The sequence below is a fragment of the Vulpes lagopus genome, chromosome 19 (genome assembly GCF_018345385.1).
Source record: "Vulpes lagopus strain Blue_001 chromosome 19, ASM1834538v1, whole genome shotgun sequence".
Lineage (NCBI taxonomy): Eukaryota > Metazoa > Chordata > Mammalia > Carnivora > Canidae > Vulpes > Vulpes lagopus.
The window spans coordinates 46,671,499-46,688,838 of record NC_054842.1 but is presented as its reverse complement, the minus strand read 5'-3'; the positions used below and the strand labels follow the sequence as shown (position 1 = coordinate 46,688,838).

The window sequence follows — 17,340 nt, the reverse complement described above, 5'->3', positions numbered from 1 at the left end:
GAACTGCAGAAGGGAAACCTTGAATAGCTAATAAAGTTATAAAAGATGCCTAAACTCACAGGTAATTGGGAAATACAAATTAAAATGTCCTAATACTGTTTCACCTGTTCTGAATGAGAAAATCATGATCTGAAAATATCAAGGGTTAGTGGGGATGTGAAGGAAGAAAAATATTCTTTTATAACTGCTGAGAATCATGACCACTTTGGAAGTTAAATCAGCATTTCCAAGTATATATTCTCTTTTCTTCATATGAGAAGAAGGAACATACAAACATGTTTACTAGTTTACTGTGGCATTGTTAAGGGAAAAAATTGGAAATAACTTAAATGATCATCAACAGGACGGGTAAATATTATGCTAATATTCATAATGTACTAGCATCAAACACGACAAATGAATAAAACTACATGTAGCAAAGTAGATAGAATTCAAAACTGGTAAAAATAAAAAGTTGCAAAACAATGCAATAATACACGTGAGACAATTATGTAATGTTTCGGATCTGAAAGTAATGCTCTATGTTTATGTTCATAGTTGCAAAAATATGTAGTAAAAGTATAAAAACATTCGGGAGAAAGAAAAACACTAAATCCACGATAATGATTACCTGTTTATAGGAAAGAAGGGAAACAAGAGTAGACATACTGCAATGTTTTATTTTTTTTTTAATGACCTAGAGCAAATATGGCGGAACATGATTATTCAGTAAAGCTAGGCTGGAAGTCCATTCGTGTTTGTTATATTTTCTATTCTTCTCTGTATGTTTGAAATACATTTCTAGAGAATGAGACAGGGAGAGAACAAAGGAAGGAAACAGATATTCAAGGTCAGGCCTACCCTTAGGGTAAGAGATCAGTTACCAAAGGGTAGCTGCTCAACTTCAATGGGTTTCATTAATCCAAGAGGCATGTTTTCAGAATGTTACTGATTTACTTTTGCCAGGGAGCTAACTAGTCTGGGAGGCTCTGACTCATTGTTCTCTCTTTATCTAATTCCTTCATTTGATACGCAATGATAGCACCTGCTCTGTGTTTAATAACCTAATATTTTTACAGGTAACCATTAGCTATTACTGGGCACATCATTTCTGTCCTCTATTGGAAATCCACCACTTTAATGTCATCAATATCCACACGACTAACTGTAGCCTATAACCAACTGCATTCTTCCAAATGTGTATCAGTGAAATTTAAGCTAAACGTATTGTCTCTCTTTGGGTCATTAAAATAAACTGGCTGGCACTGATTATTACAAAGAACAGCAAAACGGTTTTGTACACTGAAAGGGGGAAATTAGGATAAAGCTTTACCATAAAACAAGGCAAATAATTAAGTCCCTTTTGTGGATCAAAGCTTAAAGATTCCCTCCAAAAGCCCTCTCTTTCTAGAAAATTGTTACGGTTGTGAGTGTTGGGGGCACGGGGCAGGGGTCATGAAGAAGTGCCTTCTGTCAGAAGAAAAATATTGGATGTAAGAAAGAGGTGACTGGAAAACAATTTAAGCAGCATTTGCATTATTTTCACCAATATTCTATATTTTTGTGACGATTCCCATAGGATATACAGAAAATACAATATAGTGATATTCTTAACACTGAAACTGGAATAAGCCCTTCTCAGGTTTGTATTACAGAATTTAGATTGCAAAAATATACTGCTTTAAGAAACCAAAATGGTTATTAGGAAAACCAAACAATATTCTATCTTACTGGTCTCTTCTATGGGCAGCTGCTGTGCAACAGTTTTATTAGGGACAGTTAATACAATGACAGAAATAAAGCACTTAAAGGGCTTTTACTCTCTTTTAATCCTTACCATATTTAAGAAAATAAGGATCATTTTTATGGGATAGAGATTTTCCTTGAAATAATACATCTGTAACATGATAGTAATGGAACAGTAAGTATAACAGCTAACATTTTTTGAGCACTTACTATGAGCCAGCCACTGTTGTTAAGGGCTGTTAGATGTATTAAAACATTATTTTCTCAAGAACTCTATAAACATTTCAGTAGCTCCATTTTATAGATGAGGCTTTGAGGCACAGAAACGTGAGAAAATTGCTACAGAGAGTCCCATTTAAATGAGGGACATGGAATAAGGAATGGAGAGTGATCGTTTCTACTTTCCTGGATAAAGAGTGTAACTCAAAAGAATAAAAACCAGTTTCCTTGTCAAAACACCTTTTTCCATACCAATATATACTAAAGATGTAAGGAAGTACACTCAATTATCAAATAATTTTGCATCAAATAATTTGCATCAAATAATTTGATTAAAAATGCTTAACAATATCCATGCTCTTTAGCATCTGTTTTCCAGACACTATACCAATGTCTTAATATATTCTTTAGGAAATACAAGAATGACCAGTAACAGAAAATTCCATGACCAAATGAAGCAGATGTTCAGTTTCTGCAAGCAGACATAGAGTTATTTGATAATGGTGTTATAGTATTCATGCACCATCGAAGGCTAGGTAATTCTACGTACCATCAGCTTCTTTACACTAAGATGGGAAGAGGCTAAGTGGACTCTGTAAGGTCTGAGACATATCCAGAATCCAGAGTTTATGTCCTCCCTGCCCCATCGAGATTTTCAAAAGAACCATAACTTCAGAAGTCACTTCTGGAAGCAGTCAGAAGGAGGGTTAAAATGACGTTGTGGATAAAAGTCAGACTGCGAAGGATTAAGGCTACTAGGAAGCTCTAAGCTCCTGGAAATAGTTTCTCAAGACATTTGGTAAATCTTTCATAGATTTCTACCCTCTGCTCAATAGAGAGTATAAGACCTGGTGTCTGACCATGTTAGAAGAGGGTCTACCAAGGGGTGATTACTGGACAACTGCCCTAGGGAGCAGTCACATCCAGGGCTGGGAAAAACTCATCAGTCTTTAAAATAAGCATCTGTTAAAATTCCAAAAATCAATGGAAGGTTAAGATCAATGGAAATTCTCTAACATGTTTGCTACATTTAAGAAAATGAATTCCTAATAATTAGAAAACTACTAGGATAAGAAGAAAAATGATTTCTATATCATCAGAAAAAGAAGACATCGCAAGTTCCTACATAGCTAGAGAGAATCACATTACGTGTAGGCATTTAACCTGAGAAAATGGTCCTGGCCAAAATTAGAATCAACATTTTTCTATCAAGTCTCATCATGAAGGATATAGGTCAGTACTAAGTAGAAAAACTGACTGCATCCAGGATCATATATTAAAACTTATCAGTATCACTTATATCCTTATGATTCTGCCTTTATTCCAGTTTAAGGATTACCACAAGGAGAATTTTTTTGGTCACAATATCTTATTTTGCTAGATTCCAGGTATATTAATCATTTGCATATGAGAGGAAAGGAGCCAACATTTCTGCAGGACCTCCTAGATGAAGGTACTCGCAAACGCTACATATGATCTCAATGACTCCATATGGGACCATTTGACCATGCAGCTGCATCATGCATGTATTTCACTTTCTCAGAAGAATACTATTTTCCCTCAAGTATCCAACACTTGAAGAACGGTGAGAGAAAAAAATCTGCTTCTGAAAGCTCATCAGAAACAATACAGCAAGTTTCAAACAACTGTTAAGAAAGAATATGGGGGTAGGGGAGGTAAATATTGTACAAACGTTGTTATGAAGCTGAATTTTTACTGCTCAAAGAAGGATTCCTAAACTTCTCAAAAGGTCAAAAAATAATAATAATAATAAAAAAGACAAGACAACAATAAGAAGAAAAAGGAAAGAAGAAGCTGGCAAAAAGAACCAGAAAATGAATGACCTGTTAATTCTTATTAGTACATGCAATACAACTCTACATGGTATAAAAGAATGGTCAGGTATTTTTGAGTGGTTTGAGGCAAAGTGTAGAAGTAATGGGGTCCTCTAGGTGCATTTCAGGTCATAAGCTTGCCTTCTGCAAATATGCAAGAATCTCTGGTTGTATGTAGATTATTCAATTCCTTAAAAAAAAAATGTGCTTTAGAGAAAATTGCTTGTCATGACCCGTATCAGAAGTAAAGCTTTTGAGGACAAGCATGTTTACCTATAAATGGCCCAGCAAGCTTTTTCCCGAGGCTAGGAATCACTTAGAGCAGTTCAAAACTGAACTTAGCAGTATTAGTCTGAAAATGGGCTACTGAATAGTGAAAATCCCACTGAGGTTCTTAAATGTCTCTAAACATTCTGCTTATTTAATTAAAATAAGTATTTCTTAATATTTTAATCAAATGCTCATCATTTCTGTGTAAGAAGCTACTTAGGCCCATCTTACCTGACACCCAGGGAGTTTGAGCAATTGCTAGAGGTCAGGGAGAAACAAACATGCAATGACTGTTGTTTGCATTCCCATACAGTTGAACTAGTTTCCTCTGTCCTGTCCTTCTTAGAATACAGGTAAAAACAAGAATCATTTTTAAGAATGTATAATTAACCATCCCACCCTGAGCTCCCCAAATCACTAAGTGGACCAGATGCAAGAGTGCCATAAGTTACACGACAGAGATATGCCTAGTAAGTTATCCAAAACACAAAGAATATTTTTAAAAGCCTTAGAATCTCTTGCTAATTTCAAAGTTTTATGGTTTTTCTTAGAGCAAGATATATCTGTGGATAGGCTACTTCCTTTGAGGTTCAAAAAAGTACCTAAATCTCAGGGTTGGTGTAGGATATAAGATAACTAATACATTTAAAGCATTTAGAAATGTTTTGGCAAATAGTAAGTGCTCTATTGGTGTTAGCTGCTATGATTATTATCCTCATCATTAAAATAGTGCATTTTTAGAAAAGTCGGGAAGTACAGAAATATACAGAAATGGGGGGGGGGAGTCCCAATCTCACCTCCTCCATTCCCATTTTCTTTATTTGTACAGATCCGTGGGCTTCATTGAGCCTGTCGTAAGCTGTGTATAATTCCCATCATTGTTTTATTCAATAATCACTGTCCTCTCAACAGTTAAAGAGAATTGAGTTAGGCGGCATAAAAACAGCAAAAATATCAATCAAGAATGGAACTGAAGAGAGCGCCTGGGTGGCTCAGTGGTTAAGCATCTGCCTTTGGCTCAGGTTATGATCCCAGGATCCTAGGATTGAGTCCCGCATGGGGCTCCCCACGGGGAGCCTGCTTCTCTGTCTGCCTATGTCTCTCATGAATAAATAAATAAAATATTAAAAAAAAAAGAAACTGAAGGTATCTATATATTGACTATTATTTGTAATATATTCTTTGCTATAGACCTATTAAGTACATACTGAAAACAGTCTATGCAGGGCACTGGAGAGAGAAACCTTAGAATTAACATCAGGGCTTTAGAGAGATGACCTCAGAGTAATCAATCTAATAATAATACATGAAAGTAGAGCTAACAGGTGGAGAGAAGATAGTGATAATTATAGGGAATGAGTGCTCAGGGTCACTACAGGGATGAAAGACTTGCTGCTTCTCAGTGACTGGAGGGTCATCAGCTCCTCTTGTTTTAAGGCATACTTGGAATGAACCCAAGATACTTCAAGCTCTTATTGCATCAACGAGAACAGTAAAATCCACAAGGGGTATAAATAAACCTGTAGGCAAGCTATACCTGCACGCCCACAAGATTTCAGGGATGTAGAAGCAGGAACACTGCACCCCATACCCTACACATCCCTAGCTAGAGGTGCTAACAAAAGGCAGAGGGCTCTACTGCTGGATCTGGACAAACCTGTTGGAAGGGTCGAGCCTGGGCTTGCCTGAGAAGCCGCTGCTGCTGCTGCTGCTGCAGAAGCTTCATCTGTATCAGCTGCTGCTGCGAGGTGATGGCGTGCAGCGGGGGTGGCTGCATCATGGCCCCCGAACGCCGCTGCAGCATGTTGGACAGGGCTTGTTTGGTGTTGGTGGGGACAAAGGAGCCCGTGGGGTCCAGTCTGGAGCCACCTACAAAAGCAACCAGAAAGAAGGGCTCTCTACGCGTGTTAATGCAACAGGTCTTCCTTATTTTATCGAAACAGAAGCCTTACCTTCGAGGCCTCACTTTAAGGCCCGGCCTCACCCCATGCAGTTGAACCAGCTCCCTCTGTGATAGCTTCCTACGTCGAGAACTGCGGAGTTCCCAAAGGACGGGGACAGTGATGTAGGAGTGAGTTATTGTATTTCAATGATTTCATGGAGGCCCCACTTCGGTTGATAAACTAAAAGGCCTGAGACAGACTCGTGGGCAGAATTTTGGAATCACGTGGGTTTTAAATTACGCAAGGCCCTCGGGAACACGTTTCCTGCCTAAAAAGTGTACTGCCTTCCTGGTGGCTTTTGCCAGGTGTCCCAAGCCAGTCACAGAAACTCTTTTGTCATTTTAAACAAATCTGAAACTCACGGTATTTAAGTTGCTTTACCATGGCAAAATAAATATGCCTCTTTTGTCAAAGAGAGGCATGAAAATACTCTCAAAACGTGAAAGGTTTGGAAACTTCAAATACCATGACTCGAAAGTCAGAACACATCTTTTGAAGCCTTAAAAGTAAACAAGAAACGCTGATTATAGTGATGCTTCAGAAACCAAAGGAAATCCTTAATATTTGCATATATAATTTGTCAAATCCTTTTAAGAACTTGGGGGGAAATTTTCAACATTTGCAGGCTTCAAACAAGATGTCAATCATTTACCTACCAGTCAGTTTATATTCTTTAATATATGTGTGATAAATACTCTCTATAAATATCTCACAAAAGATGTTTTATCTTTTTTTTTTTTTTTTAAAGCAAGTTGTACGGTGGGAACAAACATCTTAAAGCTGTTCACTTGAAAAACCCACATTCTTTTAAAGACTCAGAACCGTAACCAGCAATATGATTTAGAAAGTCATTCAGCAGCATTTGAAGAACATTTGGAAAAAAGAGGAAAGTTAATATAAGTAACACATGGCAACTTTGGTGGAAGCAAGAACTAAAACTATTTTAATACATAAAACCTTAATGGACTTGTTTTATAGATAAGGAAGATTCTCTCTACGGATGAGACCATAGTTCTACTTTCTTTTAATTTTCCTAACTCTTCTATAATCTTGTACCATTGGGCCAACTAAAGAAATATAGTAAGTATAACTGAAGCCCTCTACACATTCCTACCTAATTACTTCCCTCCCTTCTCTCACCAAATGCTATTCTGAATATGATGTTTAATATTCCCAAACATTTCCTTTTAACTTTACCATACTGGTGTATAAACATGAGAAAAGGAAATTGTAGAGAGGTGGGCGTATGTGTGTGTACACGTGTGTTAAGGGGGCATACTGCTTTGAATTTAACTATGTATCAGTGAAAGCATACTGCAAATATTCTTCTGCACCTTCATAGGATTCACATTTTTGCAAAAGTCAATTCATACATATAAAATCCCTATAAATGCTTGTTTTCTTTAAATGTTTTTCTTACATGTCATCATACTTAAAACCTAAACTTCCTTAACTTACAAATACACCTTTCATAGTATTCTAGGGAAATAAAGTACAGGTCTTCATAAAATATTAGCCTTCAATTCACGTTGAATTGGTGTTTAAAAATGCTAAAAATTTCACAAGAACCTTGGGACTGATAAAAGAAAGTCAAACGAGAAAATGATTGTATATTATTTTCCACATTTATCATTATCTAGTTTGTTCTTTACAGTCGACACTCATTCATTCAACAACCTATTTTTAAGAGTTTACTAAAAGCCAGAGGATGCTGTAAGTTTGGAGGATACTACAGTGAACATAACAGAAAACATATCTGTCCCAACAGAGCTTATATTGTGGGAAAGCTACATGATAAACCCGTAAGTAAGTTAAATATTTAGTATATAGCCAAGTGCTAATGCCATGGAGAAACAGAAAGGGGAGGCAAACAGGGAGCAGGGAAGGGGTGTGACTTACCATTTATAAAAGAGGGTGGTCAGTGGAAGCCCACTGAGAAAATGGTATCTGACCAAACCCAAAGGAGGGAGGCAGTGATCTGGGTAAAATATCTAATTGTGTGTGTGCGCGTGTGTATAATATAACCCTTCTTTCATCATTCAAAGAAGAATGAATATTTTTACCCATTTTGTTTACTGCAACAGCCTATCACCTAAAACACAGTCTGGAACATTATGAAGTTCAATGCATTCTATTGAATAAATAATTGAATGACCTACCCTATGACGCCATCTATTAAAATGCTCACTTTACAGATAACTGTCTACTGAGGCATATAGAAAAATTAAGACCTGGTCAAGATTATACAGCAGGAAAGTGGTTGAGCCAGTCTTCAACCTAGAACTATAACTTCCAGGCCAGCCCTCTCAACTGCTAATTTAGAGGACAAAATATGGATTCTCCCCCACTGGAAGCTGAGAATCAATGTCTATCCTAGGACTCAAAATGTCATACTCAAATTATAATAAAAACTACAACATGCAGGCTAAGATCTCAAAATATGCTATTTTGTTGAACAAGATAACTTTCATTTAAAATGAAAATTAAATTCATTTCTAAGTAAGAGATTTTTTATTTAGGGAATGTTCATTTCAGATATAAAGTCTACTTGGGCTTGAATTAAAGCAACACTAAAATCAGGAACATTTTGCATAGATTTGGTAGGTTTTTTTTTTTTTCTTTGCAATCTGAATCTATCTGTTGAACCAAATTTCTGTGATCCTCCACAGCATATTTTACAATTCATAACCTGAGAACATAAAGATACTGTGCAATGTTATCTAATTTTTTTTAAAACACTGCAAAGAACTATATCTGAAAAAACACACAAATTTCACAACATACAACTTTTGTCAACTTTCTATCTGATAGTGCAGATTTTCATCAGTGGCTAATCCTTTCTAACATTGAAGGAAAATCTCCCAACTCAGAACATAACTTAACAAAACCGTATTTTACCACTTGAGGAACACTCCCAAATTGGCTACATATTACTTTATATACTCAGGTATTGTTTGATTCTTACAATTAGAATATATTCATATATGTGACAATCAAAAATAGATGAAACATTTAAAAAAAATAACCACCCTTATTTTAGAAGAAGAAAAACCATTTCGAGTGGAGTGGATTACAGAAATGTCAACGGAGTACTCAGCTCTTGTTATTTCCAAGATTTGTGGAGATTTCAGCTTAAAAGGAAAGAAAACCCCAAGCTACTTCACATCTCAGAGTGACCCGATCGCACTCTCTCTTCACATACCTGGAGTAAGAGATTGGTTCTGAAGGAAAAATCCCGGCTGCTGGGGCTGACCCATGAGGTTGTAGCCCCACAGAGTGGACTGTGGATGGTGCAACATCTGAGAGGAAATGGGTGAGTAGTTAGGAGGCACTCGGTATATGTTGCTCTGTGGATACTCCTTTAACATAAAGTTAAAAAAGAAAGTTACTTAACTCCACCAACTGTATAGATAATGAATGCAAATTCTTCTTATCACATTACTTAAGCCAACTCCTATCCCAGTATACAAGGCTGTTCTGATAGAGGGGTAGATGAAGGCAAGAGTGTCAACATATTCTCTGAAAAACACTCATTTGAGTAAAAGCCTTTGACCTAAGAAGTACTTGGCTTCAGTAGAGGGAAGCTGTAAAACGCTCACCTCTGAAGTTTGTTTTTAAAATAACAAAAAGCACATCAACACTGAGCACTGCCCACAACACAAAGAGCATCTTAAGATGCTAACTAAGTCTCTGGGGATCATTTCATCTTATGTCACCTCACCAAGCCTTCCCTGTATGTTGGGTCTGGATGAGAAAGAGGCCAGAAAGACCCAGAACACTTCAGGACCAGTCGCTGGCTTACACAGTATCTTATTTCCAATTTTTAAGGCAGCAACTTAAAGACATAGACTTTCTGCCACCTTCCTGCACTCCAGTCCCCCCCACCTGGGCACTGTCTTCCTTATGAGATGCAGAGTCTTTAAGGTTCACACCCAGATGTCTCCATTCCCCTGCTAGTCCCCACCTTTCTCTCAGTCTAGCCCTAAAGCATAAAGAAAAAAACAAAACTTCGGATGCTTAAAATATAACCCATTCAAGGAAGGGGCAGCTCCAGAAGTAATATGGGAGGAAGGGACATTACTGGGACACTCAGGAAATGAGAGGTTTTAGAGCTTTTGTATATGAAAAGAACGGAAACCTATTCTATATCCATGTGGACTGATAGGCTCAGAGAGTCCAGATTTTAGGTAGTGGCGGTCTGGACCTTATTGAGTACGTCTTCAATATAAAGGAATATTGGTAGGAAGACTATATGAAAAGAGAGCATGGCCATTCAGGTGGCATCCAAACGTGATGGTGGTCTTTTCTAGAAAAACATGAATCACTAGGCTATCACCTAGGAAAAGACACGTTTTGGTTCTGACATAGGTAAATAATAATAATTAGACATGACACCTGAACACTAAATTTTGAATATTTCTTCCCTTGTATAAAAATGCCCTTAGATTTTATATAAAAATGTTTCAAATTCTCTCTCAAGTATTTTACAGGTGAATTAAAATGTAGAGACTTTTCCACATTATTTCTATACCTGCAATAAAATTAGTTCCAAATTATCATCTTACAGATTTCTGTTGTTTCCAAGAAAATGTAAGGTAAGGAAGTCTAACAGAGAAACAAGGCATGAAAAAAAAATTTTTTTAATTAAAAAAAGAGAAACAAGGAATGAATTTTTTTTTAAATTGTGCTTATCTTATATAAAGTTTGAAAGTATGTTAAAAAAGCAATATATACAGGAGAATAACATGGAATGGTAAAATATGAAAATCTCAGAAACATCCTAATGGATGTATTAGATGGAATGTTAGCTAGGGAAATGCAAGTCATTTCTCACATTAATTTACTACAGATGTCTCAAAATATAACTATTTTAGACATGAGATAATAAAAATATGTAAGACAATAAGATTCTAGGGATCTAAGAAACTCAAGTTTTAAATTATGAGGTACTGAAATATTAATTCAAGATTATTCACAAGGGAAGCCCAAAATTTAAGCAATGAAAACTAGAGAAGGAAAAAATCAGAGGCTATATTCCTGTCATCTGTGACAAGTCACTGTCCATGTGCTATTCTACTGATTTGTTAGGATTACAAGCACTACAATAAGGCTTCTAATGCTCTTCTGGATTCTTGGGACAGACTGTGGGCATGATTCCATCCCCCACCAGGTGTTAATGAGCCAAAGACCTCCGACTTTCCATACTCACGTCAACTCTAGAGCTTGATTTCGTCTTGCGCTTCCTTCCCTTTGTTTTCTTCTCCTCGTCTGTTGCGGTTTTTCCCTGATCTGACAACTCAGCTGATTTCCTCTCTGGTTCCTGAGAGACAGGAGATGTGGGCTCTTCCTCTTCCTCCTCCGGAGGCAGGGGCAGTGGCTCGAGGTAGTAACTTCGGGGCTTGGGCATGGGGTGCGTGTGATACAACAGCAGGTGATGCTGCTCCTCGTACTTGATCACTTTTCGGTCCACTCGGACAGTCCCGAACCAGGCCCAGGACAGAGGAGCTGGGTTCTTCTGACCCTCAAACAGATCCCACGGGGACACCTTCTGCTTTGTAGAGACCTGAAGACCCTGTGGTTGAGATAATGCTCCATGACCTCACGTTCAGATCTCTTCCTGACTCAGAGGCCAAGCTTGCTTAGGACACGGACGCTGAGAACACTCTGGCCGGTGTTGAGGCTTAGAGCGCCCTAGCACACAGCACACAGGTAAACGTACGGACCGGGGGTTACGCAGCTAGATGGCTGGAGAGCTGCAGCTCCAATTCAGACCTTTACGTTCAGTTCTATGGTTCCTTAGACCACATGATGACTCTGTTCAAGTTGCAACACCAGATGGCCCAGTATATTTTACTGTAAAATGTTATTTTTCATTGTGAGCTTCTTGTTTTCTCCAAAAAAAAGAAAGCATTTTTGGAGAAAGCATTTTCTAAAAAGTACTGCAGTGTTGATCTAACTGTATTACATTATAATCAATTATAACCCCTTGGAATCTGTTTTGTTTGTTTTTGATTTGTTTTGTTTTGTTTTGTTTTGAAGATAAAACTTCACAGTCAAGTTATAGTCAGTTCTAAACTGGACTCAAATTAACTTCAATCCAAACATGTTTGGACTTGATTCAGTACAGGAATCTTTCATGCACTTAATAAAGAAGATTACTACAGAAGTAACTTGTACCAACAAGTAAGTATAAATAAAGTCCTTTAATTCAAGAGTATCTCTACTGAGTTTAGATGAGGAAATGTTATTCTGTTCTGAAAATAAAGGTTTCTTATTTTTTTTAATAAATTAATTTTTATTGGTGTTCAACTTACCAACATACAGAAAAACACCCAGTGCTCATCCCGTCAAGTGTCCCCCTCAGTGCCCGTCACCCATTCCCCCCCACCCCCCGCCCTCCTCCCCTTCCACCACCCCTAGTTCGTTTCCCCGAGTTAGGAGTCTTTATGTTCTGTCTCCCTTCCTGATATTTCCCACACATTTCTTCTCCCTTCCCTTATATTTAATATTACTTGGTGATGTCTCTCGGTACTTTCCCTGGCATACCAACTTGAAAATATTTTTTTGTCAGAATGACCCTAAAAATAGGCATTCCTAAGATAACAACAACACTCTTGTTCTTACCTACACAACTCTTCCCCCAGGGATGGATCATGGTAAATCAAGGCTCATTTACCATGTATAAATTGTTTCCTAATATCTTTCTTGAGCTTAGACCTCTTTCCTGGCTACAAAGTGCATATTATCCAAATGATTTCTAGGTGTCTCTAAAAAACCAAATGACACACCAAACTCAGCCTGCCCACAATGCTAGATTTTTCTGTCTCGACAACCACAGTGGTAAAAATACTCAGGTTACTCTGAACTAGCGCAGTATTGCATTTCTCCTAAGAGCCACATTCTTTCATACCTTTGCATAAACTCTTCCATTGGCCTGTATCACACTCTTTCCTTCCTCCTAACTAACTCTTAATCCCTCAAAATCATTCAAGTGTCAATTCCCCCGGGGACTGTATTCTGACTACTTATTCCTTATCTGAGTGTGTGTGATGTCTCCTTCTCAGGGTCCCTAACACTTTGTACTATGACACAAATCTCAACATACTGTAATTGTTTATCTACTCCTGCTTAAGGGAGAGGAGCTCTGTTGTTCATCTCTGGTTGCTCAGCGTTCACTGAAAGAATAACTACTCTTCTCACATTTAAGGGAACCTTGTTTAATATCCTATATATAAAACAAGTGTTAAGATATTGCTTAATTGAAAAGAAAATTAAGGACCATCACCCTAAACATATTTATTAATCAAAACAGCTTACTACACAAAGACCTTCTCGATCAAAATTTTCTTATCTATATGTATCATTTACAACTCTTAAGTAAAATGACCCAGTCTTTGCCTTCTTTTATTAATAGAACACATATTTTTAAGAATGTTATTTATTTATTTGAGAGAGAAAGAGGGAGCATGCACACGCTTGTGAAGGGCACGGGGTGGGAGAAGCAGGGGGAGAGGGAGAAGTGTACTTCCTGCTGAGCAGGGAGCCAGAAGCTGGGCTCCATCCCAGGACCCCTGGATCATGACCTGAGCAGAGGGCAGACACTTCACTGACTGAGCCACCCTGGTGCCCCTTAACAATATATTTTTACTTGGTTTTCCTGCAGTGGGCTTCAGAAATTCACTTAAATTCACGTAAAGTTTTAAGAGTCTCATGCTCTACCAACTGTGCTAGCCAGGCATTCACATAAAGTTTTAAATGAGTATCTATGTGATAATGCCAATGACCAATACATTCAAATGACAAGAATATGCTTTAAAAAAAATCAAGAAAACTATAAAATTGAGATGTTTCATATACACTATAGAAAGATAAGAAAATATATACGAAAAACAAACATTTACTCTTGCCTGTTTTTTATCTATAGAGTCGAATCCAGCAATTTTGTTTCCCTTTGTGTCAATCAAGGAACCCATAGGTTCACAAGTGATGACATCACATGTCTGTTTTGGCAAAGGTAGCAACTGTCGAACTTTGTCAATACTTTCTGATCTCTTGTCTCCTAGTTCTTTCTAAAAACACAAACAAATAAAAAAAAACATAGAGAAGTAGGACAGAAATCACAACGAAGGCAAAAGTTAGCAAGAAGGAAGTTTCTCTACGAAACATTTCCTTTTTTATAGTCAGAATGTTCTTTAACCTTGAGAATGGTCTATGATGCAGCTTTCAATTAGAGTAGTGAGTATGTTTCATTTCTTCTATTTAAGTAGAAAATAGAACACATATAAATGGGACCCTTGTTACACAACAAGTATCGCAGTGCTGAAATGACAAAAATCCAGGGTAGGATTTGCCAGCAGAAGGCAGAAGCCGCAGCACAGAACACGTTCTCGAATCCAGGGTCAGACTTCAAGGTAATCATTGGTTATTTTATTGGTAAGGTTGTCAGATATATTGATTTTTTTTTTCTTCTGCACCATTTTGTTGACAGTTTATTTCAAAGACTATGTTATTGGTTAGTCAAATGAACTGGATTTAGAAATATCAAATGCAAATGGTTATTTTTCAATTCTAGGTGCCAATCCAAGCATGGATTTATCCTAAATCCAATGTTAGCATTTTTGTTATATATTTGATAATAGATTTCTAAGGTTCCTTAAAAAAGCTGAACATTTTGTGAATTCTTCTATGAAACATATTAATGCTATATGCGCATAAACTTTTGAGTACTAGTAAGCTGAGGTAAAGCAAGTAGCAAAATAACCACATAACATTAGCTGAATGCAATGAATAACATCTAATTTAACAAAGTAAATTAAGATAAAATGCAGTAAATGAGTAATGCATAAACTATCTGAGATCATAATATATAAGCAGGTCACAAACTTACTTTCAGTTTTTTTACTAAATTCATGTATGCACGTTTATTTTCTTCAGATCCCCCTGGGGATGCATTTGATAAGTCTGAGGCTAATGTTCCATTGATTAGAACACCCAGCATGTCAAGAACTGTTGTGAATAATTCACTAAGGGGAGAGAAAAATGATTATTTTCACCTTAAAGCAAGATCAAGATGCTTTTTACTAAACAGCATTTTTATATAAGGCATAGAACTTTTGATGGTAACTAAGAGGCTAATGTGTGACACAACTTGTAGTCAGTATATCACAGCTCCTACCACACGGGTGTGCAGCATACTAAATGTGAAATCAGGACGTACTTGTTAGTATGCATGTCAACAGTTCCAGAAGTAATGATCTGAAGGAGGAGGAGGGCCCAGTCTGTTGTCCATTGCGTGCTCCTCTGCACAGTGTCAAACATTCCACCCACCTAGCACAAAAATAATACAATAAAACTTGATTACAAAGAAAATACCATCCCCATCAAATCACATAGCCAATTTTTATTATTTAACACACACACACACACACAACACTAGTTTATGGGTTATTACATCTTCTCTCTTACCTAGCTACCTCTCTGTCACTGTTTTGGGTTTCTTCAGCACAGGAATTTGGTCATTCAAAAAAAGGTGGGGGGCTAGGGGGTCGGGGAAGGAGAAAGGGAACCGGAGTGCGGGCACAACATCAATATGAATCAAATAATAGGAGAATTAACTTTCTTTTGTTCCTAATGCTTCCTAATACCCTGCATAATGATGTAACTTTAGTCAAACCTGAAGAGGTCAAAACCAGGTAAGTTGATTATCTACAACTCTGTGTTGTTCAATTACTATCGAATCTAAGCCTGTTGTCGTAATAACACTTGGAAATATCCAGTAACACCGAAGTATTGAGGATCAGGAGACCTGTCCCCCAGATCTACTCATTTATGTGTGGGAATTAAGTTAAAACAACTGCCAAGCATCAGGCAAGCCCTCCTCCAGAGTAGCCATCATCGAGGCTTATGCAGCAAGGAAAAACAAAAATTCAAAGAAATGTGCAATACGTGAGAAATTTTAAATGTGAGTACAGCCTCCCTGTCAAATTTGTTTTTATGTTCAATCTGATGGAAAGCTTGACAAAATTTCGACTTATGGCACATTTTTATATGAGTCTTTAAATGAGTGTAATGAAAGCTACTTCATCTCAAAGCAGTAGCCGTCTTAGACCTACTCTTGGCACAAACGGAAAAGAAGGAGAGAGTCCCTGGGGCAGAAGGTGCAGAGAGCAAACCAATGCCCTAAATACCTATGCCCTCTAGAAGTCAGACCAGAAGGAAGGTCAGCAGTAAAGAGGGTGGACACGTGAGAGAGGGAAGTTGTTAGGGCACACAGTGGAAGGGCTCACCTTGTGATGAAGACTATGAGCATAGAAGAGGTGGATGGTTGGAGTTATGTCCATATTTAGGTAAGTGTAATGGAGGGAAAATACTAGAAATACACCTTACCAAATTTAGGCGAAGTTGCAATGCTTCATGCATCATCTGTCGTGCTTTTATGTCATCCTGGTATCGTTCTTCTCGCCAATTACTTAAAATCTAAATCAGCAAACAAATGGAAGAACCCAAAACTTATTTTCCCTATTAAAATGGAATTTTTCTTGTACTTAAAGTTATGTTGACTTTCTAACAGTCAAAACTTCTTAGTTTAACAAATTAAAAAACAAAATGCAATTTTAGCTTTCCCCCTGTCTTCCACACAGACAGAAATCTGGCTGTTTCCTGCTCATTGACTTTCTAGGTGGAGGGAAACTAGAGTTGACTTACAATCCTGCTACTTTAAAAAAAAAAAAAAAAAGGTGAAATTAACGATTGACCAACATAAAGAAAGATTACTTTTAAAATGTTATTTCATCAGTCTTAGAAATATTGAATAGACAAAATTACATTTTACCTCAGACCTGTGTTATACTTCTAGGGATTGTCTATGAACCCTAGCAAACGTATTATTTTGATTTTTTAGTGAAGGGGGGGGAGCTTGTTATCTCATACTCCTTGTCTTCTTTAATCAAGATAGTGTGTGCTATTTTGAAAAATATGACAACTTTGACATCAGTCGAGTGGTGTATTGTTTTACAAAATGAGTGCTTTCACTGATTCAGAATAATGTTAGAATAGGGGAAGGTTTGCCTAAGAAAGGCAAACCACAAGTCGGCAACACCCTAGAATTAGATGCTAAGAGCAAAGTCCTCCCCTGACTGCCATGCTCTGAGAATATGGTAAACTACTGACAAATCATATTAAGAGGTAAAATGAGTCATATGTGGAAGTAACTCTGCCAAAAAGATGAGCCTTAAGTATGCTGCATGGTGAGAGGAGAGTATTTCTCAAATCTCATCAAGTTAGAGTCTTCTCCCAAGTCTGACTGGAGGGTGCCAGACAGTGAACACAAAGCTGCATCAGAGCTTTCA

The 17,340-nt window shown here is 37.4% G+C and overlaps 2 protein-coding genes across 4 annotated transcripts in view; one reads left to right on the top strand and one right to left on the bottom strand.

Moving 5' to 3' along the window:
- Positions 1-17,340, bottom strand: part of MED12L (mediator complex subunit 12L) — a 325,697-nt gene that overhangs the window by 34,694 nt on the left and 273,663 nt on the right. The window contains exons 33-39 of the mRNA XM_041734039.1: positions 16,379-16,468; positions 15,210-15,319; positions 14,880-15,015; positions 13,900-14,061; positions 11,202-11,564; positions 9,195-9,351; positions 5,707-5,918 (exon numbers count right to left, since the gene is read on the bottom strand). Of these exons, the coding sequence (XP_041589973.1) occupies positions 5,707-5,918; positions 9,195-9,351; positions 11,202-11,564; positions 13,900-14,061; positions 14,880-15,015; positions 15,210-15,319; positions 16,379-16,468 (1,230 nt within the window). The remainder of the gene's footprint in view (positions 1-5,706; positions 5,919-9,194; positions 9,352-11,201; positions 11,565-13,899; positions 14,062-14,879; positions 15,016-15,209; positions 15,320-16,378; positions 16,469-17,340) is intronic.
- Positions 14,082-17,340, top strand: part of P2RY12 (purinergic receptor P2Y12) — a 45,991-nt gene continuing 42,732 nt past the window's right edge. For 2 of the 3 annotated variants that reach the window (XM_041734046.1, XM_041734045.1), the window contains exon 1: positions 14,083-14,403. The gene's annotated coding sequence lies outside the window, so the exon portion shown is untranslated. Of the gene's footprint in view, positions 14,404-17,340 lie in introns of all 3 variants that reach the window. The other variant, XM_041734047.1, reaches the window with a different exon arrangement.